Consider the following 26268-nt stretch of genomic DNA (forward strand, 5'->3'; position numbering starts at 1 on the left):
ACGAGGTTGCAGGGACTGGGGATGATAGATCCCCAAGAACAAGTCGTGTGTAGCATCATCCAGCCTTGGAGCAAATCGTCGCGCTCTTCGTCATCGGCTTCTTCTGCTGCTTCATCATCGGCTTCTTTTGCTGCTTCATCAGGCTCTTCTTCGCCAAAGGAAGAAGTTAAAGCACAAGAAGAAGACTGTGGGTCTTCCACGGAATCAAGTGAAGATGCTTCTTCTTCGTCTGAAGGAGAGGAAGAAACAAGTTCTGAGGAAGAGAAGGAAGGTGGCGAGTGTGTAGCTTAAATCTAAGCTGCTTATATATTCTAATAGTTTTGTAGCCATCACACTAAGGTTGGTATGTTTCTAGTTAGACAACTTGTCCAAATTAATATGGTTTTGTAGGGCAAAATAATACTTGTAATCCAAATATTAATGTGATTTTAAAGGCAAAATAATACTAAGCGACTTCACAAAATATTAATTGCAAATACAGTCTGTAAGTGCTCATGTTAAGAAAAACAAGGAACTGATAAAATAAAGCAACCAAACTTTTGCAAACCTTACCAATAGAGACTCTTCTTCTCGATCTTTTCACAGCCATATCGATCTCACTGCTCACACCTTCCTGCCACCCCTCGGAGAAGACTGGCGCTTGTGAATCCCACGGTCCCGGACTTTCAAGTCGGCCTCCCACCTGGGACGAGAGTGAGGCCTCCGGCTATAGCGATCATCAAACTCCCTGTCCATTCTACTCTCCCCCGGAGAAGAAGGCCTTCGATCCCTGTGATGACCACCATGACCACCACCACCACCACCGTTCATATCGTGGATGCCAACGTCTCTCTCCCGGAATCCTCCCCTCTCCTGGGGATGCTGCTCCATGAACCTGGCGTCCATGGGTGGCATCCTGTCGTGAAATCCCCGCGGCATCATGCGGTCCCAGACCTGCGGAGGAGGTCCCAAGTCGATCATACCTCTGGACATGGGAGGCGGGCCGAGGACGCTGGGAGGCGGTAGAGCATCGTGAAATCCCCGCGGCGGAGGCGGCTCCATCGCAAAAGGGTGGCGAGGCCTCTGGCAGCTGTTACAGTTAGATCGACGAGCAAAGTTGAGATTCCCACACCTGGAAGAGAAAAAGAAAACAAAAAACCACTGTGAGTCGAGGGAGCAAAAAGTAGAACACAAAGCTTTTGCTTACGTTGGCTCCGAGCAAATCCAGTCGCCCTCTCTTGGCACGATATTCGGATTGTTCCGAGGAGGCCCGTCGAATTCCCTCCTGTAAGGTGGCGAGCGATGGCCGCCGGGGCGATCAAACGGCGGAAGATCGACCGGACGACCTCGAGCTCTACTGTCACGGTACCCCCGAGGACTTGTTCTTCCACCACCACCGCCGCCACCGCCGCCACCGCCACCGCCACCACCGCCGCCACCGCGGAAACCATCGTGCTCTACGTAGTGATCCGACCGCCTGTGACGAGAAACCGGGCTGGCCGCCTGGCCCCGGTGCAGACCAGCGGATACGTGAAGCTTCCGCCCTCTAAAGCTGTAGCCTGGCGAGCATGAGAAAAACGTTGGTTATCATCTAGCTAAACTTCCTTCCACACAAGAGCTTCGTGAGTATACCATGGAAGTGCTTAATCACTGCGTCCACCGCATGCATATTCTCTACCACCACCTCTGCTTCCTTGGATCCTGTATCCTTGTTTTCATATATCTTGATCATGGGGAGCCTGGATCTGTGGTCGATCTGTGATAGCGAGATCATTCACCGGTGAGAGGAGGAATCTGAAACCATGAGCAGTACACCAAAACCACATTGACTAGTACCTTCACCCCAGCACCTTCTCCGAGTAACATTGCCACGGACCCCTCCCTGGCATCGTCTGGGAGATTGGAGATGTAAACCGCGTCACCGAATCCTGCAGTAGACATTGCTGAGCCCCGGACACTGTTGTCAACCAAAAGATATGTGTGTTTATAGCACAGACACCACCACCACCACCACCACCACCACCACCACCACCACCACCATCACCACCACCACCCCAGGCAAGACGACCAACGAGAGAGACGACGCTTGGAACCTTGAGCCACCAGAGTTGTGCCGTGAAAACCCAATCTAGTTTCTCTTTTTCTCCAGATCTTCTCTCAGGCTATGCAAGCTCCAAGCCAAAGTGACCAGACTCGAGAGAAAAGAGTGGCGGCCAATGCAAAGGACTAGAGAAATCGAGACCACCTATATGCAAATTACCAGGCATCCATTCGTCCTTCCAAGACTGCTATGCTTTCTTTCTTTCTTTCTTTTTTTCCTTTCCACCCATGAAGAAGAAGAAGATACCAGTGAAGAAGAAGAAGCAAACCTGAAGAACGGACTCTCTCCTCCCGCGGCTCATAGTGTGGCAAGCCATTCCGGGCGTGATGGTGAGGCATAGATCCCTGGAAACCATGGCCAATTTCTGCGGAGCTGGATCCGCCCTTGACGATGAGACTACTCAACCCTCGCCGCGGCTCCTTGTCTCTGTCCCCGCCGCCTCTCTCCAGATCCCTTTCCCTGCCGTTGCTCCTCTCTCCTCTATCCCACTCGCTGTGATTCCGGAAACCCCCGATCCGACCATCGCGCTTGTCCAGGCGCTCGTGTGGCGGCGCTCGCCTGAGATCGTAGCCGCCGTGGCGATCCCCCATGGTAGTGGTAGCGAATCACAATGCCTGGGACAGAAATCCAGAGAAAGAGATCCACCAAGCCGGTACCCCGCGGCAAACCAGAGATTGACAACGCCTCCTAGTCGCAGCCGAGCTCCTAGCCGCGCGGTCGATCGATCTATCGCCTCCAAGCCCTAGCTAAGAACCTACCAAGGAATCGAACCCTAGCTTTAGGGTTCGTCGTACCATTTTCGAATATGCCAAATTCAAAATTTAAAATAGTCTAGTTGGCAACTTCATCATTCATCCACTCGAGCTCTTGGTAGATCTTCTCGCTCGATTCGATCCATCTTCTCGAGCTCCTGGTGGATCCTCTCGCTCGATTCAAACTTGCCAGCTTCATCCCCCCACCTCGATCCATCCTCTGGAGCTCCTGGTGGATCTCCCTTCATCCCCCGCCTCGATCCCTCTCACAGCTTCATCCCCCGCCTCGATCCATCCTCTGGAGCTCCTGGTGGATCTTCTCGCCCAATTCAAGCTCGCACACTTCATCCCCCACCTCTCTCCATCCTCTCGAGCTCCTGTCCCTGTTCCTCTTTCTCGAGCTCGCTGCGTCCTCAAATTCTCCACCCTCGGCGTAGATGCTCGACAGTGCTACGAAAGAGGAGGCAACGTAGGACGACGAGCTCGAGCCTGGATTTAAACCCACCGCCTTCTCGACAACTCGTTTAGCTCGCGCGATATCTCCGTGCATTCGGCATGCCGCTAGGAACGTTGCCAGGATCACCGAGTTTGCTGGAACTGGCATCCCTGCTATGAACTTCTCCGCCTCCTCGAGCCAGCCGAGTCGTCCCAGAAGATCCACCATGCACCCGTAGTGTTCCACGCTCGGCTGGAGCTCGAAATCCACCACGAGCGACGTGAAGTACTGCGCCGCTTCTTCGGTGAGGCCTCCGTGGCTGCATGCCGCGAGAGCGTTGACGAAAGTTACTTTGTCCACTGGGATGTCTTCCTGGAGCATCTCTCGGAAGAGCGTCACGGCCTCGATCGATCGCCCGTGCTGCGCGAACGCTGCCACCATGCTGTTCCAGGTGATGTTGTTTCGCAGCGGCAGCGACTCAAAGACGTCGAAAGCTTGCTGGAGAGTCCCACACTTTGCGTACATGTCGAGAAGAGCTGTTCCCACGAACACGTCTTTCTCGAGCCCGGCCTCGACTATTCGCTGGTGGACGGACTTCCCTTCTCGTAGCGATAAAAGCCCCGCACACGCGTTTAGCACTGTGATGTACGTGATCTTGTCCGGTTCCATGTCCATCGTCTTGAAGAACTTCACGGCTTCCTCGTGTTGCTCATACTGGACGTAAGCCGAAAGCAAGCAGTTCCACAAGACCAGCCTCTTCTCTGGAATCCTGTCGAACAAGTCCCGAGCTTCTTCCAAGTATCCACACTTCCCGTACATGTTGACAAGTCCTGTGCCGAGTATTGGATCCAACTCGAGTCCCTGTTCCACGATCCTCTCGTGAATTTTCTTCCCGGAGGTTATATCCTGTAAACTCGCGGCTGCGTTGGCGACCGTCATGAGAGTCACGTTGTCCGGTTTCACGTCTTTCATGAGGAAGAAGAGCTCCACCGACTGGCTCCAGAGACCCGAATGAGCGTAGCTGCCGATGATCGTGTTCCAGGATATCACGTCCCTGTGATCCATCTTGTCGAACACCTCCCGAGCATCTTGGAGGCTGCCGCATTTCCCATACATGTTGATCACCGCGTTCCTGACCATAAGAATGGAGTTTAGTCCGGATTCGCGAGCTCGATCATGGAAAACTTTACCGGTTTCTAGAGCTCCTTGGCTGCAGCAGGCCTCGAGCAGCGTTACAATGCTTACTCTGTCAGCTCGGACCCCTTCCAGATCCATTCTCTTGAAAATTGCGTAAGCCTTCTCGTGCTGGCCTTGCAGAGAGTAAGCCGAGACGATGGTCGTCCAAGAAACGATATCTTTCTTCTCCAGCTCGTCGAAAACCTTCTGAGCTTCCGCAGGAGCTTCACACTTTGCGTACATGTTAAGGAGAGCGTTTGCCACGATGATCTCCTTCTCGAATCCACCTTGTTGACAGCAGAGATGAACGATCTTCCCATCTTCCAGAGCCGGCGAAGCGTTGCAGGCATGGAGCACCGTCACGCAGGTAACCTTCTCGGGCCTCACACCCTCGAGCTGCATGAGCCGAAAGATCATTCGAGCCTCTTGCATTTGCCCGAGCTCGCTATACGCACCAAGTATCGAGTTCCACGACACAACGTCGCGAGCTTTGATCCCCTCGAAAGTCTCGCGAGCGTCTGGGATGCTGCGGCACCTGCCATACACACAGATTAGAGCATTGGTGAGAACCAGATCCAAAACGTTACCAGAGCTCGAGCAAAGATGGTGGAGAGCTCTTGCCTCGACGAGAAACTCCGGCCCCTGGAACGCGTTTAGGACCGTGAGGAGCGCAGCTCGATCAGGCCTGACGCCCTCTAGCTGCATTTGCCGGAAGAGCAGTAGAACCATTCGATCTTTCCCCCGGGACGAGTAGCTCGCCATCATCAAAGTCCACAGGACGACTCCGCGGTGAGCCAGGCGCTGGAAGACTCTCTCGGCCTCTGTCAAGCTCCCACACCGGAGATACATTTGGACGATGGGGCAGGCGAGAAGAGGATCCTGCTCCAGACCCTTGGAAACTATTTGCGCGTGGATTCGCTTCCCAGATTTCTCATCCGTGCACGATTGGAGAAGCCGGATCAAGGCGAAGCAATCGGTGGTGTCGAGGAGATCAAGCGCCTGGCTGTTTAGATCCGCGCCAGCGCCGGCGGCCCAGGAGGCGATCCCGCGGCCTCCTGGAGGGGCAAGAGCACTAAGAAAATATTCTTGTGGATCGAAATGCTGCTCACCTCGCGGTTCCCAGCGATGAAATCTCCTGCTAGCGAGCACCTCCAGAAGATTTCTCGGGGAAATGTAGAGCACAGACGCGCCAATATGCTTCCCGGGCCGCGAGAAGCGCCTCATTCCAGCGAGATCGCCCACATTTCCTGGAGCGAAGAAAGAACCCTAGCTAAAACCCTCACGCAGAAAGCATATTCGGTTTTTGAATAGTACCGCCAACGCCGTCAGTTTTTGTACGGATATTCCGTCAAGCTGGCGATGACATCCTAGTTCGCGTTGTCGGGGCTTTAGGGCTGGAGCACTCGCCCTGGCAATGGCGATCGCGGCGTTCTTGAGGTCTTGAGGTCAGTCGCAAGCTCTTACATTCTCGATTTCTGGCGCTCGCGGCTCCAAATTCCTCTTGGAAAGCTGCGGCATCGATCGATCCAAGATGCGGGAGCTTCCGATCCTGGCAGCTGCTGGAACAGGGGATTGCTGACATTCTTCCTTATGGCCATCAGCGTCTATGAGAATCTCACAGTAATTTTTCTTCTATTCGTGCGCTTGACGCTCTGTGCTGCTAACTCGCAAGGAGGTACGCAAATTTGGTGGTACTTTCTATGTCTTTGATTAATATCTCTTTACGCTCGTCTCTCACGCTTTTTTTTTTCCGCAGCTGTGAACGCGAGCTTTATCAGTCTTGCTTGCGGATGTGACAACGCTTTTTTGGATTCTCACAACCTCACCTGGATACCCGATGACGCTTACGCTGATGGATTTGGACGACCGGTTTTTGTTCCAGGAGGCAAGGAGAATTTAGGACCCACGAATGGCTTCGACCATAAGCTCTATGATCACCTCAGGTACTTTGACGATACTAAGAGCTGCTACAAGCTGCCAGTTACACCCGGAACTATATACTTGATCCGAGGGACGTTCTTCTATGGAAACTATGACACGAAAGGCTCTCCGCCATCGTTTAGTATCTCCCTGGACGCGACTTTGATCCACAAAGTTACTTTCACGGATGATGTCAAGCATGCCGAGGCAATTTTTACAGCTGACGCTCAAGAAGTGAGCTACTGCCTTATTGCTCTCTCGGCAAGTATGAAACCTGTGATATCATCATTGGAACTCCGGCCTTTGGTGAATTTCTTTCTTCCCGATGGCATCCTGGAGACAATCGCCCGTTTAGACGTTGCGAACTGGAACGGAAACATCAGGTAAACAGATCAAACTTTGATGTTAACTCTCGTTACTCAAGCAATATTTCAGGTACCCTGTCGATCCATCAGATTTGATATGGTATACAGATATATCTCGATCGGATGGGTTCGTCAACGTAAACGCTGGCAGCGACTTTTATGATCACGTTCCAAAGGTCGTAATGGATACTGCAGCGACCTCGGATAACTCTTTACAATATGTATTCGACGTCGAAAGCTCTGACCTTGACTTCTACGTTTGTCTGCACTTTTTGGAGCTGGAACCATTACTGAGGCCTGGTGATCGAATTTTTGACGTGCTTGCAAACCATCAAATGATTCGCAGGAACTTAGATATTTTGGAAATATCTGGCTTGGCCAGAAGTATTGGATATAAGCTATGTTTCGAAGTGCTTGCGAGCCCGACACTGAATATCTCGCTTATCGCCAATGGTACAAGTCGAAAGGGTCCCATGTTGAATGCTCTTGAAGCGTATCATATTGTCAAAAAGGCAGCTGGAACCTTGAAACGCGATGGTAATGTTCTTTCTTCCCAGTGAGCATCGAAGGTGCTAACTTTGGTTCTTCCTTGTAGTTGATGCTTTGCTGCCTTTGAAGGAAATGTACCGATCTAAATTGCAGTGGTCGGGAGATCCGTGCCTTCCGTTGCAGACAAACTGGGATGGCATTAACTGCGACATGAGAAGCGGAGGGCCAGCTATAGTTGAACTGTGAGTACCCACCCATATTTTCAAGTATTAATCCTCTGAACAGAAATCTCGAAGGAAAAGGTCTAAATGGTTCTGTTCCAACCAGTTTAAGCAGATTGGAGGATCTAGAGATTCTGTAAGTTACGCATTTGTGTTTGCAACAATATGTGACTTGCGGTTGACAGGCAACTAGACGAAAACATGTTTATTGGAGAAATTCCCAACTTTTCCTCCCTTAAGAATTTGACAACACTGTGAGTTCGTTTCCCATTGATAAGCCACCTCAAGAGTTGATTTCTTGCACAGGGAACTTGAAAATAACAACCTAAACGGGACGATTCCTGAGTATTTGGGACATATGCCAAAGCTTGCGGTGCTGTAAGTATGACATGACGCTGTCGTTGTTGGCTGATCAATATATTTGTGGTAGGCACTTGGACAATAACAACTTGGGGGGATATATACCATCTGACCTTCGCAAAATGGTGAACTTTACGTAAGCATTGCGGAGGTTCCCCAGTTTTTCATTCTAACGATAGAATATTTCAGATTTTCTGGGAACCAGTTGCTACTAGGCTGGCGTGAGGATGCAAAGGACCATAGTTTGACGAAGTTTTTCATTGCTGGATTTACTGGCGGCTTTGCAATCCTCTTGGTTGTCATGGCTGGGTGCTTATTTTTTGCTATTCGCAAGCGCAAAATGAAGTTGATAGATGTTGTGGCATTCAGTGCGAACAGCCAGTTGAAAGCAACGCCGCAATGTAAGAAAGGCTTGCTTTTTCTCTCTTTTATTGTTTTTGGAGCTGACATTAGACCTGCAGATGTGACGACAATTGCCAAAGATGCCAAAGACTCAAATCACATACGCCGACTTACTCTGAAAGAGGTAGTCAATGCGACCAATTGTTACAAGACTATGATCGGTGAAGGGGGATTTGGCACTGTTTTCTACGGCACACTCTCTGGTCAAGCTGTAGCTGTGAAGGCTAGATCGTCAAGCTCAATACAAGGAACTCGTGAGTTCAACACAGAGGTACTACCAAGCTTGTTTTCATCGTTTCAGTTTCGAAGTGTGTCTATGTTATGTAGCTCAATCTTCTCTCTAGAATTCAGCACGAAAACCTCGTTCCACTGCTTGGTTTCTGTGCGGAAGATGAACAAGAGATTCTTATATATCCTTACATGCCAAATGGATCTCTACAGGATAGATTGTATGGTAAGTATGCAACATATGCATTTGCCTACTTGACACTTGCTAAACAGGCGAAGGTTTCAAGCGAAAGCCTCTCGACTGGCCAACGAGATTGTCTATAGCTCTTGGTGCTGCCAAAGGTTAAAAACGCATTCTTTTCTTTCGAGGTTGTCACACATGTGTTTATAACAGGTCTCTCGTTCCTTCACGCTGGAGGGGACTTATCAATTATACACAGGGATATTAAGTCCAGTAACATTTTGTTAGATCAATCCATGACAGCAAAGGTTGCAGATTTTGGATTTTCAAAGTTTGCTCCTCAAGACGGCGATAGTGTTGTCTCTTTGGAAGTTCGTGGAACGGCTGGCTATTTAGACCCGGAGTAAGTCATAAACCTCTGCATTGCTGTGAAACAAACTTGCTCACTGTTTTTTCCAGATATTATTTGACACAAGAACTCACAGTTAAAAGTGATGTCTATAGCTTTGGAGTGGTCCTTTTAGAAGTCATATGTGGCCGTGAGCCACTGAGCATCGACCGTCCTCGATCGGAGTGGAGCTTGGTTGAATGGGTAGGATATTATATCCACCGCGTGAGTTTTAGACGGACTCTAAAGCTTTACTGAAATTTTGCAGGCAAGACCATACATCCAAGACACAAACATCGAAGCCATAGTCGACTCGAGCATCAGCTCCAGCTACAGTCCGGAGGCGATGTGGAGAGTGCTGGAAGTCGCGATGCTGAGTGTCCAACCTCATTCCAGCCGGAGGCCGTCCATGTCCGACATCGTCCGCGAGCTGGAAGACGCTCTCATCATCGAGAACAACGCGTCGCAGTTCATGGCCTCCATCGACTCCAATCCCTCCGGCCTCTCTAAGCAGTTCGACATCTCCCCGGCATTCTCAGAGACGATGGGCTCTCCAGATCCGCGATGAGCCTCTCCAGGTACTTTGATTCGTAGCGTCACTGCTCTCTTCTTTTCTAAATTCTTGTGAGGTGCAGAACAATTTTGTTAGCTTGTCTTGAGTGTACAGCGCCATCTCAGGAAGCTCTTCCTGCTTTAAGAAGAACAGTGCAGACTACCGAAGAACTCCAAGGTACTCCTAATCATTCCCTTGCTTGTCAATCCTAATTGCTTTTTCAAAAGGAACGATTCTAAAGCTGACTTACAAAGTGACTGATGCTCTCAGCTAAGCAAAAATTGCTTCTCTCCATAAGAAAAATGAAGATGAGCTCCAGTTATATCTCTTTGGCCATGGTTGCTGTGCCTTGCCACTTGGACACCAACAAGGTGATTATAAGACTATAGTGGCAAATGTGTTGAAAAAACGACCAGCATTTGTCAATGAAAGCAATTTTTTCGCCTACTGTTAGGAAACCTTAAAACTCCATTTAATTTAAGAAATATAAATATAAATTTCATTATAAAGGTTATTTTATTATATTTTTCAGCTGGATTATAGCTCACAAACTACTAGCTGTATACATACTTTCTTGTATTATCAATATACTAATAAAAAGAAAAATTATATTTATTATAAAGCTTGTTGTAAAAATAATAACTTTATTAAAACTCATTTTTAATATAATTAATTAATTAATATATTAAACTTGCAAAAGATTATTTATTAATTTATTCATTGTTCACTCTAATAATTCATTGTGCTTTATACTTTGCTATAACATATTTTATTCTTAAAAGTAGCATCGTATGTGTATATGTACATCCATATACATGCATATACATACATGTACATATATATATATATATATATATGTGTGTGTGTGTGTGTGTGTGTGTGTGTGTGTGTGTGTGTGTGTATATATATATATATGTATATATGTATATATATATTACGTAAAAATAATATTAACACTGAAACACCAACTTTTATCATTTATTCACTTTAGCTTGTAAAAGAGGATAAAAAACTTTATTTATCAAGTCATTATAAAATTATTTCGCATTAAAATAATTGATGAAATCTTAGATATAAGATAATTGAACAATTACAAACATAAAAAATAATTTTTTTAATATAAATATTAATTTAATATAATGGATGAAAAAAGTGGTGTTAAGTTTATCAACTATGCCTTGAAAGAACAAATAAACATATTTTATATGGAATTAATAAATACAATACTATAGGGATATCTAAAAATGTGTTGAAAAGTGATAAAAAATTTAAAAGTATGGGATATTAAACTTTTATAGTTAACATGAGTGTAATTAAGTTCCAAGGTTACATTGATATAAAAAGGATGAAAAATAAATATTATAGAAGGTAAAAATGATAGTTTAATAGTTCAAATTTGGTTCTTAAAAACTTTGGATACTAAGTAGTTATATCATGATTAAATCCCTAACCCTATAATTAATAATATGATCTAATAACTTAGTTAATTAATTTTTAAATTTTATTTTTTTGTATAATTTTTAACCAAAAATAAAATATCTTTATAAAATTTTGAGCTGAAATTATATTATAAATACATTATATTTTTCATTGATAAAAATAATTTGTTACTATAAGATCTATTCAGAACATAACCATTAAGTTTTTTATAAAAACTTAGAGATATTTCACATTGATTTATAAATGAATTGATTAAAACATAGAGAGAAAGAGAGAAAAAGAGATATTTTTGAAACTAAAAGATTTTAAAGATCTTTTTGAAGTTTTTACTTCTGAAAAACTGAAGAACAAAATCCAAATGTTGAAATTGAAAATCAAATTAGTCATATACATTTACTTGCCATTAGTGTTTTGCAACAACATTGGCTAATGTAAAATAGATAAAATTTGCCCAATCAAGCAAATTGCTAATTGAAATGGTCAATTACTATCTAATGCACATATATGTCCTTCTATAGAGTGCTAGATCTAGAGGTTGACACTGTGATCTTTTGATCTTATGATGGATTTATCAAATGATTAAAGGGAGCACTAGATTCTAGCTTCTTCAAAAGAATAAGAGATGACTAGCATTAACCCTTTATTTCTCATGTGGTACTTCCTCTAATGGATGGATTGGAGGTTTACAACTAAGCAATTTTCTCTTTAATACAGCAAGTTAGGACCAAGTGAACAATTTTCTTATATCCCCTTTGTCTTCTCTTTTAGTTTCTATATAAATCTAATATACATATGTAACCCAAAATCACAGTTACCCAGTGTTGAATTTTAGGTGCATAATCACACATATTTAGTCTTGCCACAAATGTGCCACATCACCAGTTAATTGCCATATGTTAACGGTCCAGATTTTTCAAATGCACCGGTCTAGATTGTACATACATTATCCAATGGACGGCCCAGATTTCAATTATCACATTCTTGAGAAACAATCACCTGGAAGAAAAAATTGGAGAGGAAAATTTACCTTCAAGGCAGCGTTTCCCAAGCTTCCACCTTCAACATAACATCCACACTAAAGAACAAAGAGATCATTCTCCACACATGGGAAGAATCTCTTACCTGGAGCTTGTAGTGTGGGCATTTGCCTCGATTTCTCCACAGCGCCTCTCCCATTCCCATCAATCTTGCCGCTGTGCTGATAGAGGAAAGAAAGAAGAATCACTCAATTGTAGAAAGAGAAGGAAATATTGCCAGGATATCGGGAAAACAAGAGGATGAAGACGCAAACTGCGCCTCACTGCCGCTAAGAACCCTAGCTGCCCTATGGCGCCTCCATCTCCTGTGACTGAAGCTATGCGTGCGTGGCAAAATATGCCACATCATCCTTGAAAGTGTAAGCTTTCTCGGGTTTGGTAAGTAATATTAAACATAGAGAAAGTTTAAGAACAAATTTGAGTCTGTAGTTTAGATAAAAATATTCTAGGATTTCTTTGCGACTTGGTAAGTTTTCTTTTTTCTTGTAAACCATGAGGAGAAAACTGATATGTAGGATGCACTCACCTTTACCTCTAACGCCGATTTCGAGAGCAAATTCTCGGCTACTCCTGCCGAAATTCCAGTTCCCGCGCTTTACATGATCATTTGATTTCTTTTCTTTTACTGGCAAGCAAAATCCAGCGTGACGATTCCTTCAAAACAAAGTGAAACTCGTCAGCAGCTCGACTCTTTCACCTCACGAGCTTTTCAAGGACAATGAAAAGCAATTATAGCAACAAGATCAAGGCAAAGCTGTCATAACACTTTAATTCAAATCCCGAGCCATTGTTCTTTTATGACAAGGAGCAGCTGCCAAATCCCGAGCTTTTGTTCTTCTATGACAAGCGCAAGTAAAAAACAAAGCATAAAACGCAAGCTCTTCGAACACAGCTCTAATCGCCCAGCCACGCCACGAATGCCTCCAGAGGGCACTTTACATTCTGTAGATAAGTATATATACGGTATTCAGTTAAAGTCTTTTTCAGGATTTGACGAAGCAAAAGGGTGGAGTTTCCCCAAGTTCTTCCCTGGAACGAAAATGTTTTACATGTCTTGTCAACCTCCACGGCCAGGACCAAAGCCAAGAGTAGACTCTGTCTCTCGAAGTTTTTTGCACTAGCAACTGCAAAAATTTCTACATCTAAAAGACTTCATGTGAGAGGGATTTTTCTATCCAAATCAAATAGAATATATCTGGCAAACCCACAGTAAATTCACAACGGGCTGGTGTTGATGTCTGGGATGTGTTGTCATCATTGGTGTCACTCAATGAGTATCTGGAATTATTTTGCTCCAGATCTTTGAGGCTATCAGGTACTTGGGCCTGATCCATCAAGTTAGGAGCTTTTCCTATGTGTTAACAACTTTGAATTTATTAGAACACTAAAAGTAAGAGCAAAAGATGGAAATAACTTCATGAGCTCCTTTTCAATAAGAATGCTCTCAAGATCAGTAGCAAAGAATTAATAAATTAATAAATTAATAAGTGTGTATTGCCCTCCTTAAATAAAAACAAAATAAGACTAGGATGCCATTAGTCTCGACACTTGGCCAAAACAACGTAAAATTGCATGCCACACAAATGTAGGTTCCCAAACTATTGCAACTCAGGTTTGCAAATGCTATTGCCAAAGTTGAGATGGTGAAGTTCCTGAGCAATCTTCAAAAAGATATAGAGATGCTTTATGAAAGTAATATCCAGTATATATTAACTTATATTTAGTATTTTGTTCTAACATACCATAAATGAGGAATGAAACACATCATCACTTCACTGGGTGCCAAAGCCCATAGGTTATAATGCCAACAGCTCAATTGACAATGAGATTAAGAAGTGGGTTGAGTAGGATATTTACAACAACCAGTGTCTAAAACTCCAGTGCCATATGGCAAATGATGAAAACCTTGAATGCATATGGATCTGGAGCATTCGATCTAGAGAGTTCAACATCATGTTTTAGGCCAAGAGGAAAATACTACCATTAGAAGGTATCATCTAAAACAAAAATTTCTTTTGCAGCTGTAGATATCTTGTAAATATAAGTGTGTTGAACACATATATTCCAGTGTTTTAGCTTTCAATTGTTTTCTTCATCTCCGTGGGCTCAATTTTAATCCTTCCAAAATATTTCTTTTCCTAGAATATATTAACATTTTCATTTGATAAATATAAAACAGAAATTTAAATTCATAAACCTTTATATGAATGGAACTTAATCACGCAAACTGGCTGCCAACAATGTCGTGCGTGCTACTTGATCGTGCTTGAAAGGCATGGCTCGCTCCACTGCTACCGCTTCCTCGAGAGAGCTCGCCCGACCAAACAAGTCCACCATGCTAGAGTAGTGGCGAAGGCCTGGAGCTACGCCATACCTCCACATCTCCTGGAAAAACTTCCGGCCCTGCTCGATCCATCCCGCGGCACTGCACGCTGCGATAACCGAGAGGAACGTAAATCCATCCGGCCTGACGCCCTCCTCTAGCACGTTACCAAAGATCTCCACCACTTTGGCTGCGTCGCCTTGGTGACTATAGCTTGCTATCAGTGTGTTCCACAAAACCACGTCTCTGGATATCACAGCAGAATCGAAGATGTGCTGAGCAACGGCTATACTTCCACACTTGCCGTAGAAATCGATGACACTGTTTGTGACGCTGCTGCTCTCCAGTCCCCTCTTGCAGATCCCGGCATGGATTTTCCTTCCGGTTTCCAGATCCACCAAAGTCCCGCAAGCCATCAGCACCGCTGCAAAGGTTGGCAGCGTTGCTTCCAGCCCTGTGCATTCAAAAGCTTTGAACAGCTCCAAAACCATCTTGCTCTCCCCTGTCTCAGCGTATCCCAGTAGCAACGAGGTCCACGACACGACGTCGTGATGCTTCATCTGGTCGAACACCGCTCGAGCGTCCAGCATGCTCTTACACTTTGCGTAAGTGTCGACCAGGGCACTGGAGAGGAAGATATCATCGAGTCGGACGGCTTTCGCTGCTTGAGAGTGGATCCGGAGAGACTTTTCCAGATTCTTGACCTTCCAATGGATGATCTCATCGCCCTCTTCCTGCGCGGCCAAACAAGCGCAAGCCATTAGTCCGGCTACAAAACTTCGAGAGTTTCTCGCACAACCTTGCGCTTCCATGCACTCGTAGAGCTCCAGAGCCACCGCGCTCTCGCCGTTTTGCACGCATCCAAGGATCAGACACGTCCACAGCACAACGTCGTGCTCAGGCATCCTGTCAAAAACAGCTCGCGCGTCAAGCAAGCTTCCAGACTTGGCATACACATCGACCAAATTACTTGCCGCGAAGAAGTCCAAGCTTGCGTTGCAGCTCCCCTCCAAAGCTCGAGCGTGGATGGTGAAACATGTTTCCAAGCTCTTGAGCTTCACGGCCCTCCCGTTTAACTCCACGCCAGCTTCTTTCTCTGCCAAAGCACCACACGCCATGAGAACCGCAACAAACGTCCTCGCATTTGGCACACACCTTTCACCTTTCATGGATTCGTAGAGCTCCATAGCCACTTCGCACTGGCCGTTCTCTACGTAACCGAAAATCAAAGCAGTCCACAACACCACATCACGCTGTGTAGCCTTCTCGAAAACTTCTCGCGCTTCCGCCATGCTCCCACACTTCGCGTACAAATCGACCAAACTGGCAACCACAAACTTATCCAAGTTACAACCTCTCTTGGCAGCCAAGGAATGAATCTCCATACCTCTCTCCAAGCACCATCTCGCGCGATGATCAAGCTCCGCCAAGCCAGCGCAAGCCATCAGCGCGGACACAAAAGTTCTAGCATCCATGGCACAGCTTCCTTGCACGAGCCTCTGGAAGAACTCGAGCGCTAGCTCGTTCTCGCCATTTTCCACGAGCCCCAGCGAGAAAGCGTTCCAGGAAACCAAGGCGTGGCACGGCATTCTCTGGAACACCGCACAGGCGTCACCCAAGCTGTGGCATTTGGCGTACATATCAAACAGCGACGTGGAGATGTAAATGCTCGTACCTCGTCCCCGGAGATGATTCCAGTGGATCCTCTTGCCGCTCTCCAAGTCCTTCAATCTCCTACACGCCCTCAATGCGGCCAAGACGAGGGGATTGTCTTCCTGTTGCTCGCGATTTCGGCTCCACAGGAGGAATCTCGCTGACAGCTCGGGATCGAGGCAGGATCTCGATGCCGCGAAGAAAGTACTAACAGATTTCCTGGCGCCGCGACGATCGATCATTGCTCATGACGCCCCTGAAACCCTAAACTTCCTCTTATTGTTATGGTCATTTCCTCTAAAGAGATTTAATTCGCATAAGCTTATTTATCTTAGGTTTGTTTTGGTAACATAGAAGGGTAAGTGTGGCTTAACCACATCAACATGTGTACAGGTCTGTGGCGCATCTCAAGGCCAGCTCTTCTCCATTTGCAACTGCGGTGTTTCGGTTATGGTGTCTGGAATCAAGGGTCTCTTTATGAATGAAAAAGTTCGAGTGCAAGGCTTCCCATCGACCATGCTCTCTGCTCGAGACAGTTGCTGAGAAATTATCTTATGAGCCACATGACATGGTTAATATGAAATCAACGTGGCTCAACTGGAAGCTCTTACACGAGCGTAGGGTGTTTTGTGACGCTTTTGAGTCAGGGCCAGAGCTAGTGATCTTGTCTCCAAAGTTGAATTGGACAGGAGATGATCAGCAAAGAGGCACTTTACAGTCTTATCAAGTATAAGTTTCTGCACAGGCGCGAGAAATAGGATGCCATTAGGTCATTCTTGCAAAAATATTTCTAGGGTTTATCTCCTAGTCTGGTAAGATGAGGTTTCCTTGTCAGCGCATGGCCTCTGGACAGCGCCACTCAGCACATCGCCCGCCCTAGCGCAACCGCTACACCATGGCCAAACGGAGAACGTTAAAAGAGCGGTTCGCCGATGTGGATTCTCAAGTTTCTGGAGGAACCAGACACCGGGATTTTGATAAGACTATCAGCAGAAGTGCCACCTTAGACAAAACCGAATGTCACATATTGCTTGCCATACACAGCACCACAGTTATTAGCCTTCTTGAAAGATCGTCGCTCCCAAACCTCATATAAAAATCAACCAGATTTATCCAAGTCACAGCCTCTCTTCGCAGCCAAGGAATGAGCGTTCCAGGAAACCAAGCTAACAAAAAAGGTTTCATTTGAAACTTCACTTTTATCTTTAACCAGGGTGAAAATTTTGGTAATTTCTACGTTTTGTAAGGGTAAACCCCATTTTTGCAGGGTAAAATTATGTGGCTTGCGGTCGGCGCATCCTGGTCAACAAATTCAGGTCCAGTCAACGAGGAAAGCTTTTTGCTTTACAAGCAAGCCATTCATTGTCGCACAGGTCTAAGCTTACAGCAGTGAGTGATTCCCATGCTTTTTCTTGAATCTCTTGTTCTTCCCAGAAGAAGAGGAAACCTTTTAATTATTTTGCCTCCAGCTTAAAATCTAAAAAATTAAAATAATTTAAGAATCTCTACCAAAAAATTAAAATCATAATAAAGTTCCCTGGTTTGCTTAATAGTAGTGATCAAATAAAGATTTATAATCTATAATAATAAAGAGGAGTTGTCAAACTTTCTGGCAGGTAACTATGAAAGTGTTGTTTTTGTAACCACCTCTTAGCAAACAATCATGTTTGCTCTCAACCAATGGGAGGTTGCTAATTGCCTAGTACGAGAGAAGAAAATGTTGAGATGCATGTCACATGCATGTGTTGACAAACTCCACTTGACACCAAGAAATCCTTCTTGCCTTGCTAGACATGGATAAGCTTTTTCATCAAGTTCTCAGCTTCAAAAGGGCTCTCCAGCTCAATTGGAAAATATGACACTCGAGTCCTAACACAATAATTCACCCAGTCCCTGCTGCAATGCTTCTTTTCTCTCTTGCAAAGAGGAAACTTTGTCAAAGATTTGATCCAAAAGGGGCATTGGATTCTCTAGTTTCTTCTTGAGCTGCTCAATTAGAGGAACACATATCAGCTGGGTTCAAGTTGAGGGTACTGGATGTTAGAATGATTTTCTGTGTGAGCCACCAATAGATGAGCCAGGTTGCATAGTGCAAGACACTGATGAAGAGGCAGTCACCCAGTGGCTGCTTGTTAAACACCATTCTACCCTCATGCTCGGCCAGAAGTAGTTTACCACCGGAACAACTAGAGCCACTAAGTGAACAAGATCAAACCAGAGACAAACTTTTGTCTTCATAAAAGCAAGCAAAACAAGTTATTGATCAATGCAAAAAAAAGATTTTCAGTCAAGCACAAAAGGCATTATGATGAATGCATGTACTTGATGATGCATTGTTAATTAGCATTAACACTTAACCTTTTGCAATAGAGACTTGCAGGATTTTATAAGTCTTTTTAAGGACTTTAATAGTTTCTTATGGGGAAACACATATTACTTCCTCAATTCATCTTTCAAAGTGGAATATAATATTGATATTATTCTAATTTAATTTTCAATATAACAAAATTATAACAATCAAAACAGTATTTGCAAATTGGGCAGCATATAGCTAGTTATTAACATGTTTGTATTTTATAAACACAAGATTAATCTTAACCATTAAATGGTAGAATAAACTAGAATATACTAAAAAATGTTTAAGAAAGTTTATAAATTATAAACATGTAAAGTATTCTTGAATATTCTTGAATATTTTACCATTTAACATTGATATTAATTTGTTTCTTCTCAACAACAATCTTTCTAGATGTGTCCAAAGTTCCAATCGAGAGGATTTCCTAATATTCTTAGTGTATTTTTTTGTATTAAAAGTCCAAGTAGAACTTCATATTCACAAAATTCCAAAATTTCACAATTAACATAATTATGCCTAGTTAGCATCATCCTATCATGTACATTGGGGATATATTGTAAAATATCACAAATGTGGCTTTAGGTATTAAAAAATACTTGTTGACCAATACTTTTGGACATTCTCTCTTCTGCCATAAAGGTTGATACAGTTGGACCACTTTATTATTGGCCCCTCTTATGTTAGTGGAGTTAATTGGACATCTTAAGTGTACTTAGACCAAACAAGCATAAGGATGTAATTTTTTTTATATATTATTAGCTAAATGTGTTATACGTTGCACTAGCTAATAACAAGAACCCTCATGTGTTGAGTCTAGTTCCTCAATAATGCTTTATGATAACTTATTGTGTCCACTAAACAGCCTCACTATTATACCTCATGTATTGGTTCCATTCAGTCTTTTGTGCTATTTATAGTAAGTGGTTAAATCTGTCTAAAAGGCATATCTATAGAGTGTCATGAATCCCATGGTGTTGTTCTTACATCCCAATTCACAATTTAGTTCTATTCCATATCTAGTAAATTTTCAAATTTTATAAACTAGTTCTTGAGATTGGGGTGAAAGCTTAAAAGCATGCATTTTTCTAGGGTGAGGGATGAGGGGTTAAATGTATAGTAAGGATAGTATTTGGAAGCATTGTTGACCATTTAAGATATTAATTTGGCTCTTGCTAGGTTGTATTGCTCATGATTCTACGTCTAGCTTGGGAATAATCTCAAGTTCTATGTTGTTCTAGTCAGTGAGGTACCCATCTTTTTGTTACAAGCCACCAGTATGCTGGAATTGGGTTAAACACCATTTGATACTATTTTACATACAAAAGTTGGATATGGGGAGTTAGTGTTGGTAGGAGATATTAAGTGTGTACCAAATCTTCATTTTGTTGCACAAAGGGTTTGGAGTTTAATATAAGCCATAAATATTTTTTTTCTAATTTGCCAACTTACTTTTTCTATTTGACCACATTTGCCTTGGTATTAGTTAAGTTCCCATACCAAAGTCCCCACTTATTATACCATCTCTTACTTGGTCCTACTTAGATTTAACTACTCACTACACAAGCAATGGACTGTTAGCCATCCATATACAGATTCTTAAATTTTCTCCTAATCCCCCTCCTCGAGTTAGATTGAACTTAAGGTTCAATTACACTCCCTATAGGCACAACTACCTAAACACACCAAGCCTCTAGGTTTTTTACATGCCTAGGTACAACAAAACTTGATTACAAAACTTTCTAAATCCCAAGACTTGGGTGCATCTTTTGTTTCGAGTGTTGCAACACTAACTCATTATTACTCTATCTTTACGTCACATGTTATAACTAGAGAGACCACTCCTACTCCCACTTCTACCCCTACTCCTACTCTTACTTCCACTTTTACTCCTACTCCCGATTCTACTACTACTCCTACTCCCACTCTTACTCCCACTCCTACTCTCAAGCCATGAGCATTTTGAGAGATAGGGAGAGGAAATTTTGATTCTCAAAATATTCTAAATGGTAAAACCCCATGAAGGCTAAATATCAAAGGTCCTCCCTATTTCCTTTAGTAGTTAAGTTTGGAATTACAGCTTTGTGAGTTTGTATGTGAGAGATGGATCCATGGTTAGGGCTGAAAGATGACCCAACAATTAGTGAACTCAGCATGAATAAACTAATTTAATTTTCTTGAAAGAATGAAGAGTTTTTTTAGGAAATTGAGAGAAATCTTGAGTTCTAGGGGTTAGATTCATATCTTTAGAGACCCTAGGACTATTAGGGGTTTTGACTTCCATGAATCTAGAGTGTAAGTTTAAAATTTTTTCTCGTTCTTACATTAATTTTCTACATTACCTTTTTCCATTTGGTTTTCTAGTGATTTTTTGTGATTAGTGTATTGAGATTCAGTTGCTAATTTAATGAAATTTTGTATATCGTGCTCTTTTGTTTTCATGGCAAATTTCCAACACTCTAAGCTCATGATTTTGGGATTGATTCAAAAATTTCTTTTTTTGGACATGTAGATCTAAAGACAAGCTTTTTAGAGAGTCCTTTCTTGGTAGCTAATTCGCTTTAAGCTATGACATGGAGCAAGTTTTCTCTCACGGCACTTCATAATTCAAATTTGCAAGTTTCTAGCTTAATCTTGGGGGAATTTGAGACACCATTCTCATGAAAATTATTATAGCCATGTTATTACCTTCTACCAATGCCAAAAATGAATGTTTCTTGTACTAGGGAGGGCATTTTCTTTTGTTTTCCTTCTTTTTGTCTAGAATTTGAGTTTTTGGGCATTTTAACTCATGATTTTGATTTCATTCTCTTAGTTTGAGTATAAACTTTCAAATAAGTCCATCCACACCCATTTTTATGTGCAAAGTTGAGAGATTTCCATGCAAATGTTTTCCTCTTAGGCATTTTGAGTATTGGAGTTTAATTTTGGTGAGAAATTAGCATTTGCAGGAGTGACAGTGATTTTAGTTGGGAAAATCTACATGAGGATACTCTTTTATTTGGAGTTATCCCATTTAGATACTTTACTCTTACACAAGTCAGAATTCTTAGTGCATTGTATTTTTCATGACTTGGCATCTGCTGCACAGTGGACACTTTATACTAGTTCGCACTCATCCCAGTTAGAGATGACAACCAGCAAACTTCTATACAGTGCCTAGGGTATGGGGACATTTTTCATGCCTTCTACAAGAGCTCGATTATCAAACTACTCTTTCTGACGAGGAGGATTTATCATTCATTACAGATATCAAGTTGGGGAGTCCACCACCCATGGCTCTTCCTGCATAAATCCACATTCTACAGCAAGGCACTGACTTGACATACTTATCTGGCAATGGTGACATCTTTGCCAAGACACACGTCACTCATTTCGAGCAATATTGTATGTCGAACGGTGTTATCAAGGATGATAACAAACTCTGCAACTTGCGATTGCTCATTGGCAAAGCAACAACATGGGTAGAGACACTCTTGGAGGTAGATATGGCTGACTACTCCACATTCAAAGCATCTTTCTAAGGTCACTTTGATTAGTAGTGATCAACAAATCGCTTACTCATGGATTTGTTCACTTTTTGGCAAGGAGCACATAAATCTGTGCCAAAATATGTGATGCGGTTCAGGTTTTACTAGAAGGAGTGTGTCCATTGCAAGGTCATCACAAATGAACCTCATGGCATCACCACATTCATCTTTGGCCTCAAGGGAAATCTCAAGTACAAGATGCTCAAGCGAGAGTTTTGGATGTGTTATGAGGCATTTGCTGGTAGAGACTTTGGGGTGGGATCTTCTCCAAAATCTCAGGATTTCTAGGGTAGAGGAGGCTTTCCTTCCACCTTCAGATGAGAGCTCATGTGCTGCCATGATCCATTCTTTTCCAGCTTTGCATAGGTTCCTTTGATGATCGAGAAGGCATTGTCAGAGCTTGCAAGATACAAGGAGATCATCTAGCAACAGTGATAAATGCAAGAGAAGCTACTTGAGGAGCTTAAAGTATGCCGCTTACAGTAGGCAGAGAGACTGAGATTCCCTCCTTGTTCTTGGTACTTACTCACTTTGTGATGTTATGACGCACAACATAGAGAGATGTTGGAAGCTTCACTTAGAACTTTGACCACCTTCTGTTCAGCATGTTCAACAGCAACTTCTACCAAACAACATATTTTTTCCATGGTTAGAGATAGATACTAGCAACAACTGGAGTAGAAAGCGATTGAAGACACCCCTTCGTTGAGCCGTGGAAAGACACTGATGCATGTCAACATAGTTTATGTTGCAGAGGATGGTTATAAAATGGCTGCTATGACTCAAAGGCATAAGAAGGTTTCTCCTCTAGCCCCAAATATTGATGGTAAGTAGGATCTAGCTCTAGTTTCCAAAACTTCCCCATCTCTCATGGCATGCAAGTTACCCCATGCTTCGGTATTTGCAGTGCCACCCACATCCTTGGCTACAACTTCAAATTAAACAATTGGATATTCATCCAACTTTTAATGTGGGGTCTCCTAGCTGCCCTCCACTCTTTCTCAAGTCCCACAAGAGGTTCTTGCTTAGATTTGTGACACTTCAGTCTAGATCATACTTGGTTAGCTTTTGCAATATGTACCTGGTTTTACTCCTTATCTAGAGGCTTTTGCCAAGTTCATAGGCATCCCCGTGGAACATCAGCATGACATGCACATTATCAACACTCAGACCACTCATGATCCCGAAGCATTCTTTATGGAGGTCCACATCAACAATAAATCTTTGATAGCACAAGCATTACTTGATTCTAGATCCTAGAGCAACATCATCTCTCTCAACTTGGCATTTTCTAGTGGCTTGGAAGTGGTGAGAAACATAGCTGTCATCCTCAAAATGTTAGCCAATCACTGAATCATCCCTATAGGCATTTGTTAAAATGTCAAGATCTTGGTGCAAGGAGTGGTTTCCATGCTATATTTCCTTGTTGTGAACTTCCAACAGCTAGGATTTGGGAAGCTGAAGGACTCCATCATCTTAGGACGGACTTACATGACAACTTGGGCCAAAGGAAAATCAACAATTACTGATGGCATCTATGCAACAATTCTTCTCAATGCCCATGGTTATTCTCTACTTCTATCTAGCTTGTCTCAAGTGGATGCTTCTTCCATCATTGAAGTTGATTAGGCTCTCAAGGTTTTTTTCCTGAAACTTATCGAGGATGACACGCTGCTGGAGATCCAAGTTGTTGATTGCAATATGATTGACTTCTTCAACATGGACTGGATTACATCAACACTTGACTTCTTTGCCATCACTATACAAATCTAAAGATCCCTTGGCTTCAACAAATCTAGGGATTTCACATCAATTCCTTTGCTACAGCATAGTGGGGAATCTGTCCAAGTGGTGGATTCTCCAAGCACTTTTCCAACTCTAGCATTTATATAGTAGTTTTGGAGTTGTTAATGAAATAGGGTTATAAAGCATCAATAACACTTTGGAGAGCATCTCTTTGAGTATACTTTTGACTTTCCAGCTTAGTGACTACACTCTTGGTGGCACTTCTCACCCCAGACCTGCAGTCTAGCCTTGCTACTCACTTGGGATACGACTATGATATAAAGGTGGCAGGCATTTTGCAGTAGCATCTCGACTTTTCCTTGGAGTTTCTCCCAACTTGGCACCTCATCTCAGCTCTTCCCAAATTTAGGTTCATGGCTGGATCCCAACTTCATCCTGCTACAACACTCGAAGCATTCTCCAACACTATCGACACTTCATTAGCGACACATAATGACTTCCATAGGTCCTTGGGGACACTTTCTACCATCCTCAAAAGGCTCCTATCCTTCCAAGTAGTTCCAACATCCTAGATTCTCTTATAGTGACAATATTCACCACCTCAGGCATTTTCGATGCAATCTAGCACTTGAGGGTGACTAAGCTAGTTTCAGTGGCATTCTAGGCCTTCTATAGGATGCCTTGCATCCTCTTGGTGGTTCTATCATCATCACCCATCACAAAAGCCACTTTCACTACTTACTCATTTTTTAAACTTTTTTTGCTTTTTTTAATTTTTCTTTCTACTCTCACTCTTTTTACATCTTTTTTCATGCCAAGGAATTATGTGGAGAAAGTCTCTTTTGATGAACACGTTCTAGCTGCATTATTGATTGTATGAAAAATTTTCGACTCTTGTTAATTTGTGCTTCATTTCTTTAGCTTCTTTCCTTACATCAGTTCCATCCTCACATTTTCATCACCATTCTATATCATTTATACTCTGGAATTCCTTACCACACACTACACATACCTAATAATATCTTTCACATTTTCCACCATTCATCATCCATTTATACTAGATATTTGGGGAAAACACTTCATCATAAAGGTTCTTCCAGACAAGCAAAAACACAAATCAAGATATTTTCATGCACAACATGTGAGATATTCAATGGACTAATCACATATTACAACTTTCTTCTTCTAGTAAGAAAGCTTGATTGCAGAGGGCATCCAATTGCTTTCAAAGATGTGGCCAACAAAGCCAACACACTTTTCTTCCAGCTCAAATCACAGGTGAAGCAGTTTTATTTCAAAGTTACCACCATTAAGCAATACAGTCCTTATGCTTTCTTCTTCATTTTCAGCCAAAGTTTTAAGCACAAACTATATGAGCTTGAGGTTGCATTTGCATATTTACTTTTTTTAGAGTGTGGGAGTCATGTTTGAGCTTCTTTCCATTTAGTTTTCTTGCTCTTTTCTCCTTATTTTTCCCTCTTTTCCTACTTTCTTGAGTATCTAGTTCAATTATATAGTTTCCCATTGGGTTTTCCCTATATCTTTGCATTTTAAACTCCTTTCCCATCTTCTACTTTCATCTTTATTTTATTTTTTATTTCCATCTTTTTTTTTCTTTTCCATTTCTCTTTGTTTCAACAATTACCCACTCTAGACACTACATTCTAGCATATAGGAGCATCTTAGCCATGGGTTTTTACGCACCAAAGTTTTGTGCACCCATCAATAGTTGCTTGTTGTGGCATTAGCTCATTGCTGCCTTCTCCTCGCATCACGTGTTGCAGCTAGAGAAACAACTTTTACTCCTGCTCCTAACCCTACTCTTGCCCCACTCCTACTCCTACTTCTACTCCTATTTCTATTCCTACTCCCACTACTACTCCTACTCCTACTCCCCGGTTATAGCTATGGGTGTCTTGAGAGAGAGGGAGAGGATATTTTGATTCTCAAAATATTCCAAATGATTGTATAAAAACCACGCGAGGGTGAAATATCAAGGGTCCTCCCCATTTTCTCTTGTAGTTGAGTTTGAAGCTGTGGCTTTGTGAGTTTATATGTGAGGGATGGATCCATAGTTGGGGCTAAAAGATGCCCTAATAGATACTTTTTCCACCTTTTGCCTTTGGGTGCCCTAGCCATGTGGCTAGAGCAAGGTTTTGATGAGTCATGCCAAGTATCCAAGTAAGTAATGCCACCCACACTTAGATTGAGAGCATTGACTATTCGATCTCTCGGGGGAGTTAGAGTTGGCTGTTAAACACTTCACCAAGTTACCCCACTTCCATCCATATTCACTTTAGTCTTGAACTCCTCAATAGTTATATCATCACCCACCACGTGGATATAACCTTCCTTAGCCACACTAGCTTTACTAGCCAAATTAGTTCCACTGAAGTCCTCCCCCTACTATCCTTTTAAAGCTCACTTGGGAAATGATTACTTTGGGCTTTCACCTTGAATTCAGACTCAAACTTGGACTAGGTCTTGGACTCAATCTTGCACTTAGTTTGGGTCTTGGCCTCTGTCTTGGTCTCAGTCCCGGTCCCTGTCTCGGGCTCCATCTTGGGCTCCATTTCGAACTCCTTTTTAGACTCCATCTCATACTCCATCTTGGGTCCATCTCAAACTTTATCTT

At 43.1% G+C, this 26268-nt stretch overlaps 5 protein-coding genes and 1 long non-coding RNA gene across 7 annotated transcripts; 1 reads left to right on the plus strand and 5 right to left on the minus strand.

Annotated features, from left to right (window-relative positions):
* Positions 1 to 387: 387 nt before the first annotated feature.
* LOC9656471 (RNA-binding protein EWS) lies at positions 388 to 2862 on the minus strand. 2 transcript variants are annotated; one of them, XR_002993267.1, is made up of 6 exons: positions 2349 to 2862; positions 1816 to 1907; positions 1612 to 1735; positions 1187 to 1538; positions 553 to 1111; positions 388 to 482 (listed from the first exon to the last, which is right to left on the minus strand). XR_002993267.1 is itself a non-coding variant. In XM_024682694.1 (5 exons), exons 1-5 carry the CDS (start codon positions 2668 to 2670, stop codon positions 604 to 606), a joined length of 1398 nt encoding a protein of 465 aa, XP_024538462.1. In that variant the 5' UTR covers positions 2671 to 2862; the 3' UTR covers positions 407 to 603. The 2 variants fall into 2 exon arrangements, 1 of the variants encoding a protein (XP_024538462.1); XM_024682694.1 differs by having other exon boundaries at positions 407 to 1111.
* A 24-nt stretch (positions 2863 to 2886) lies between these two features.
* LOC9657205 (pentatricopeptide repeat-containing protein At2g13600) lies at positions 2887 to 5702 on the minus strand. The gene is made up of 3 exons (XM_024682688.1): positions 5554 to 5702; positions 5032 to 5499; positions 2887 to 4979 (listed from the first exon to the last, which is right to left on the minus strand). The coding sequence occupies exon 3, from the start codon at positions 4874 to 4876 to the stop codon at positions 3107 to 3109; it is 1770 nt and encodes a 589-aa protein (XP_024538456.1). The 5' UTR covers positions 4877 to 4979; positions 5032 to 5499; positions 5554 to 5702; the 3' UTR covers positions 2887 to 3106.
* A 137-nt stretch (positions 5703 to 5839) lies between these two features.
* LOC9657206 (nodulation receptor kinase) lies at positions 5840 to 9996 on the plus strand. The gene is made up of 17 exons (XM_002977662.2): positions 5840 to 6119; positions 6201 to 6747; positions 6800 to 7266; positions 7325 to 7460; positions 7504 to 7575; positions 7625 to 7693; positions 7746 to 7817; positions 7870 to 7935; positions 7989 to 8200; positions 8261 to 8472; positions 8529 to 8655; positions 8703 to 8771; positions 8824 to 9013; positions 9070 to 9202; positions 9267 to 9576; positions 9634 to 9728; positions 9779 to 9996. Exons 1-15 carry the CDS (start codon positions 6035 to 6037, stop codon positions 9564 to 9566), a joined length of 2757 nt encoding a protein of 918 aa, XP_002977708.2. The 5' UTR covers positions 5840 to 6034; the 3' UTR covers positions 9567 to 9576; positions 9634 to 9728; positions 9779 to 9996.
* Positions 9997 to 11934: 1938 nt separating this feature from the next.
* Positions 11935 to 12360, minus strand: LOC9656472. The gene is made up of 2 exons (XR_002993272.1): positions 12114 to 12360; positions 11935 to 12066 (listed from the first exon to the last, which is right to left on the minus strand). It is a non-coding gene; the product is annotated as an uncharacterized LOC9656472 (long non-coding RNA).
* Positions 12361 to 14210: 1850 nt separating this feature from the next.
* On the minus strand, positions 14211 to 16242 carry LOC112349076 (pentatricopeptide repeat-containing protein At2g33680-like). Its single transcript, XM_024682774.1, has 6 exons — positions 16027 to 16242; positions 15739 to 15971; positions 15507 to 15674; positions 15322 to 15447; positions 15151 to 15257; positions 14211 to 15085 (listed from the first exon to the last, which is right to left on the minus strand). Exons 2-6 carry the CDS (start codon positions 15753 to 15755, stop codon positions 15072 to 15074), a joined length of 432 nt encoding a protein of 143 aa, XP_024538542.1. The 5' UTR covers positions 15756 to 15971; positions 16027 to 16242; the 3' UTR covers positions 14211 to 15071.
* Positions 14243 to 14941, minus strand: LOC112349030 (putative pentatricopeptide repeat-containing protein At1g68930). Its single transcript, XM_024682610.1, has one exon. It carries the CDS (start codon positions 14939 to 14941, stop codon positions 14243 to 14245), a length of 699 nt encoding a protein of 232 aa, XP_024538378.1.
* Positions 16243 to 26268: the final 10026 nt, after the last annotated feature.

This window comes from Selaginella moellendorffii, unplaced genomic scaffold, assembly GCF_000143415.4.
Source record: "Selaginella moellendorffii unplaced genomic scaffold, v1.0 SELMOscaffold_35, whole genome shotgun sequence".
Classification (NCBI taxonomy): domain Eukaryota; kingdom Viridiplantae; phylum Streptophyta; class Lycopodiopsida; order Selaginellales; family Selaginellaceae; genus Selaginella; species Selaginella moellendorffii.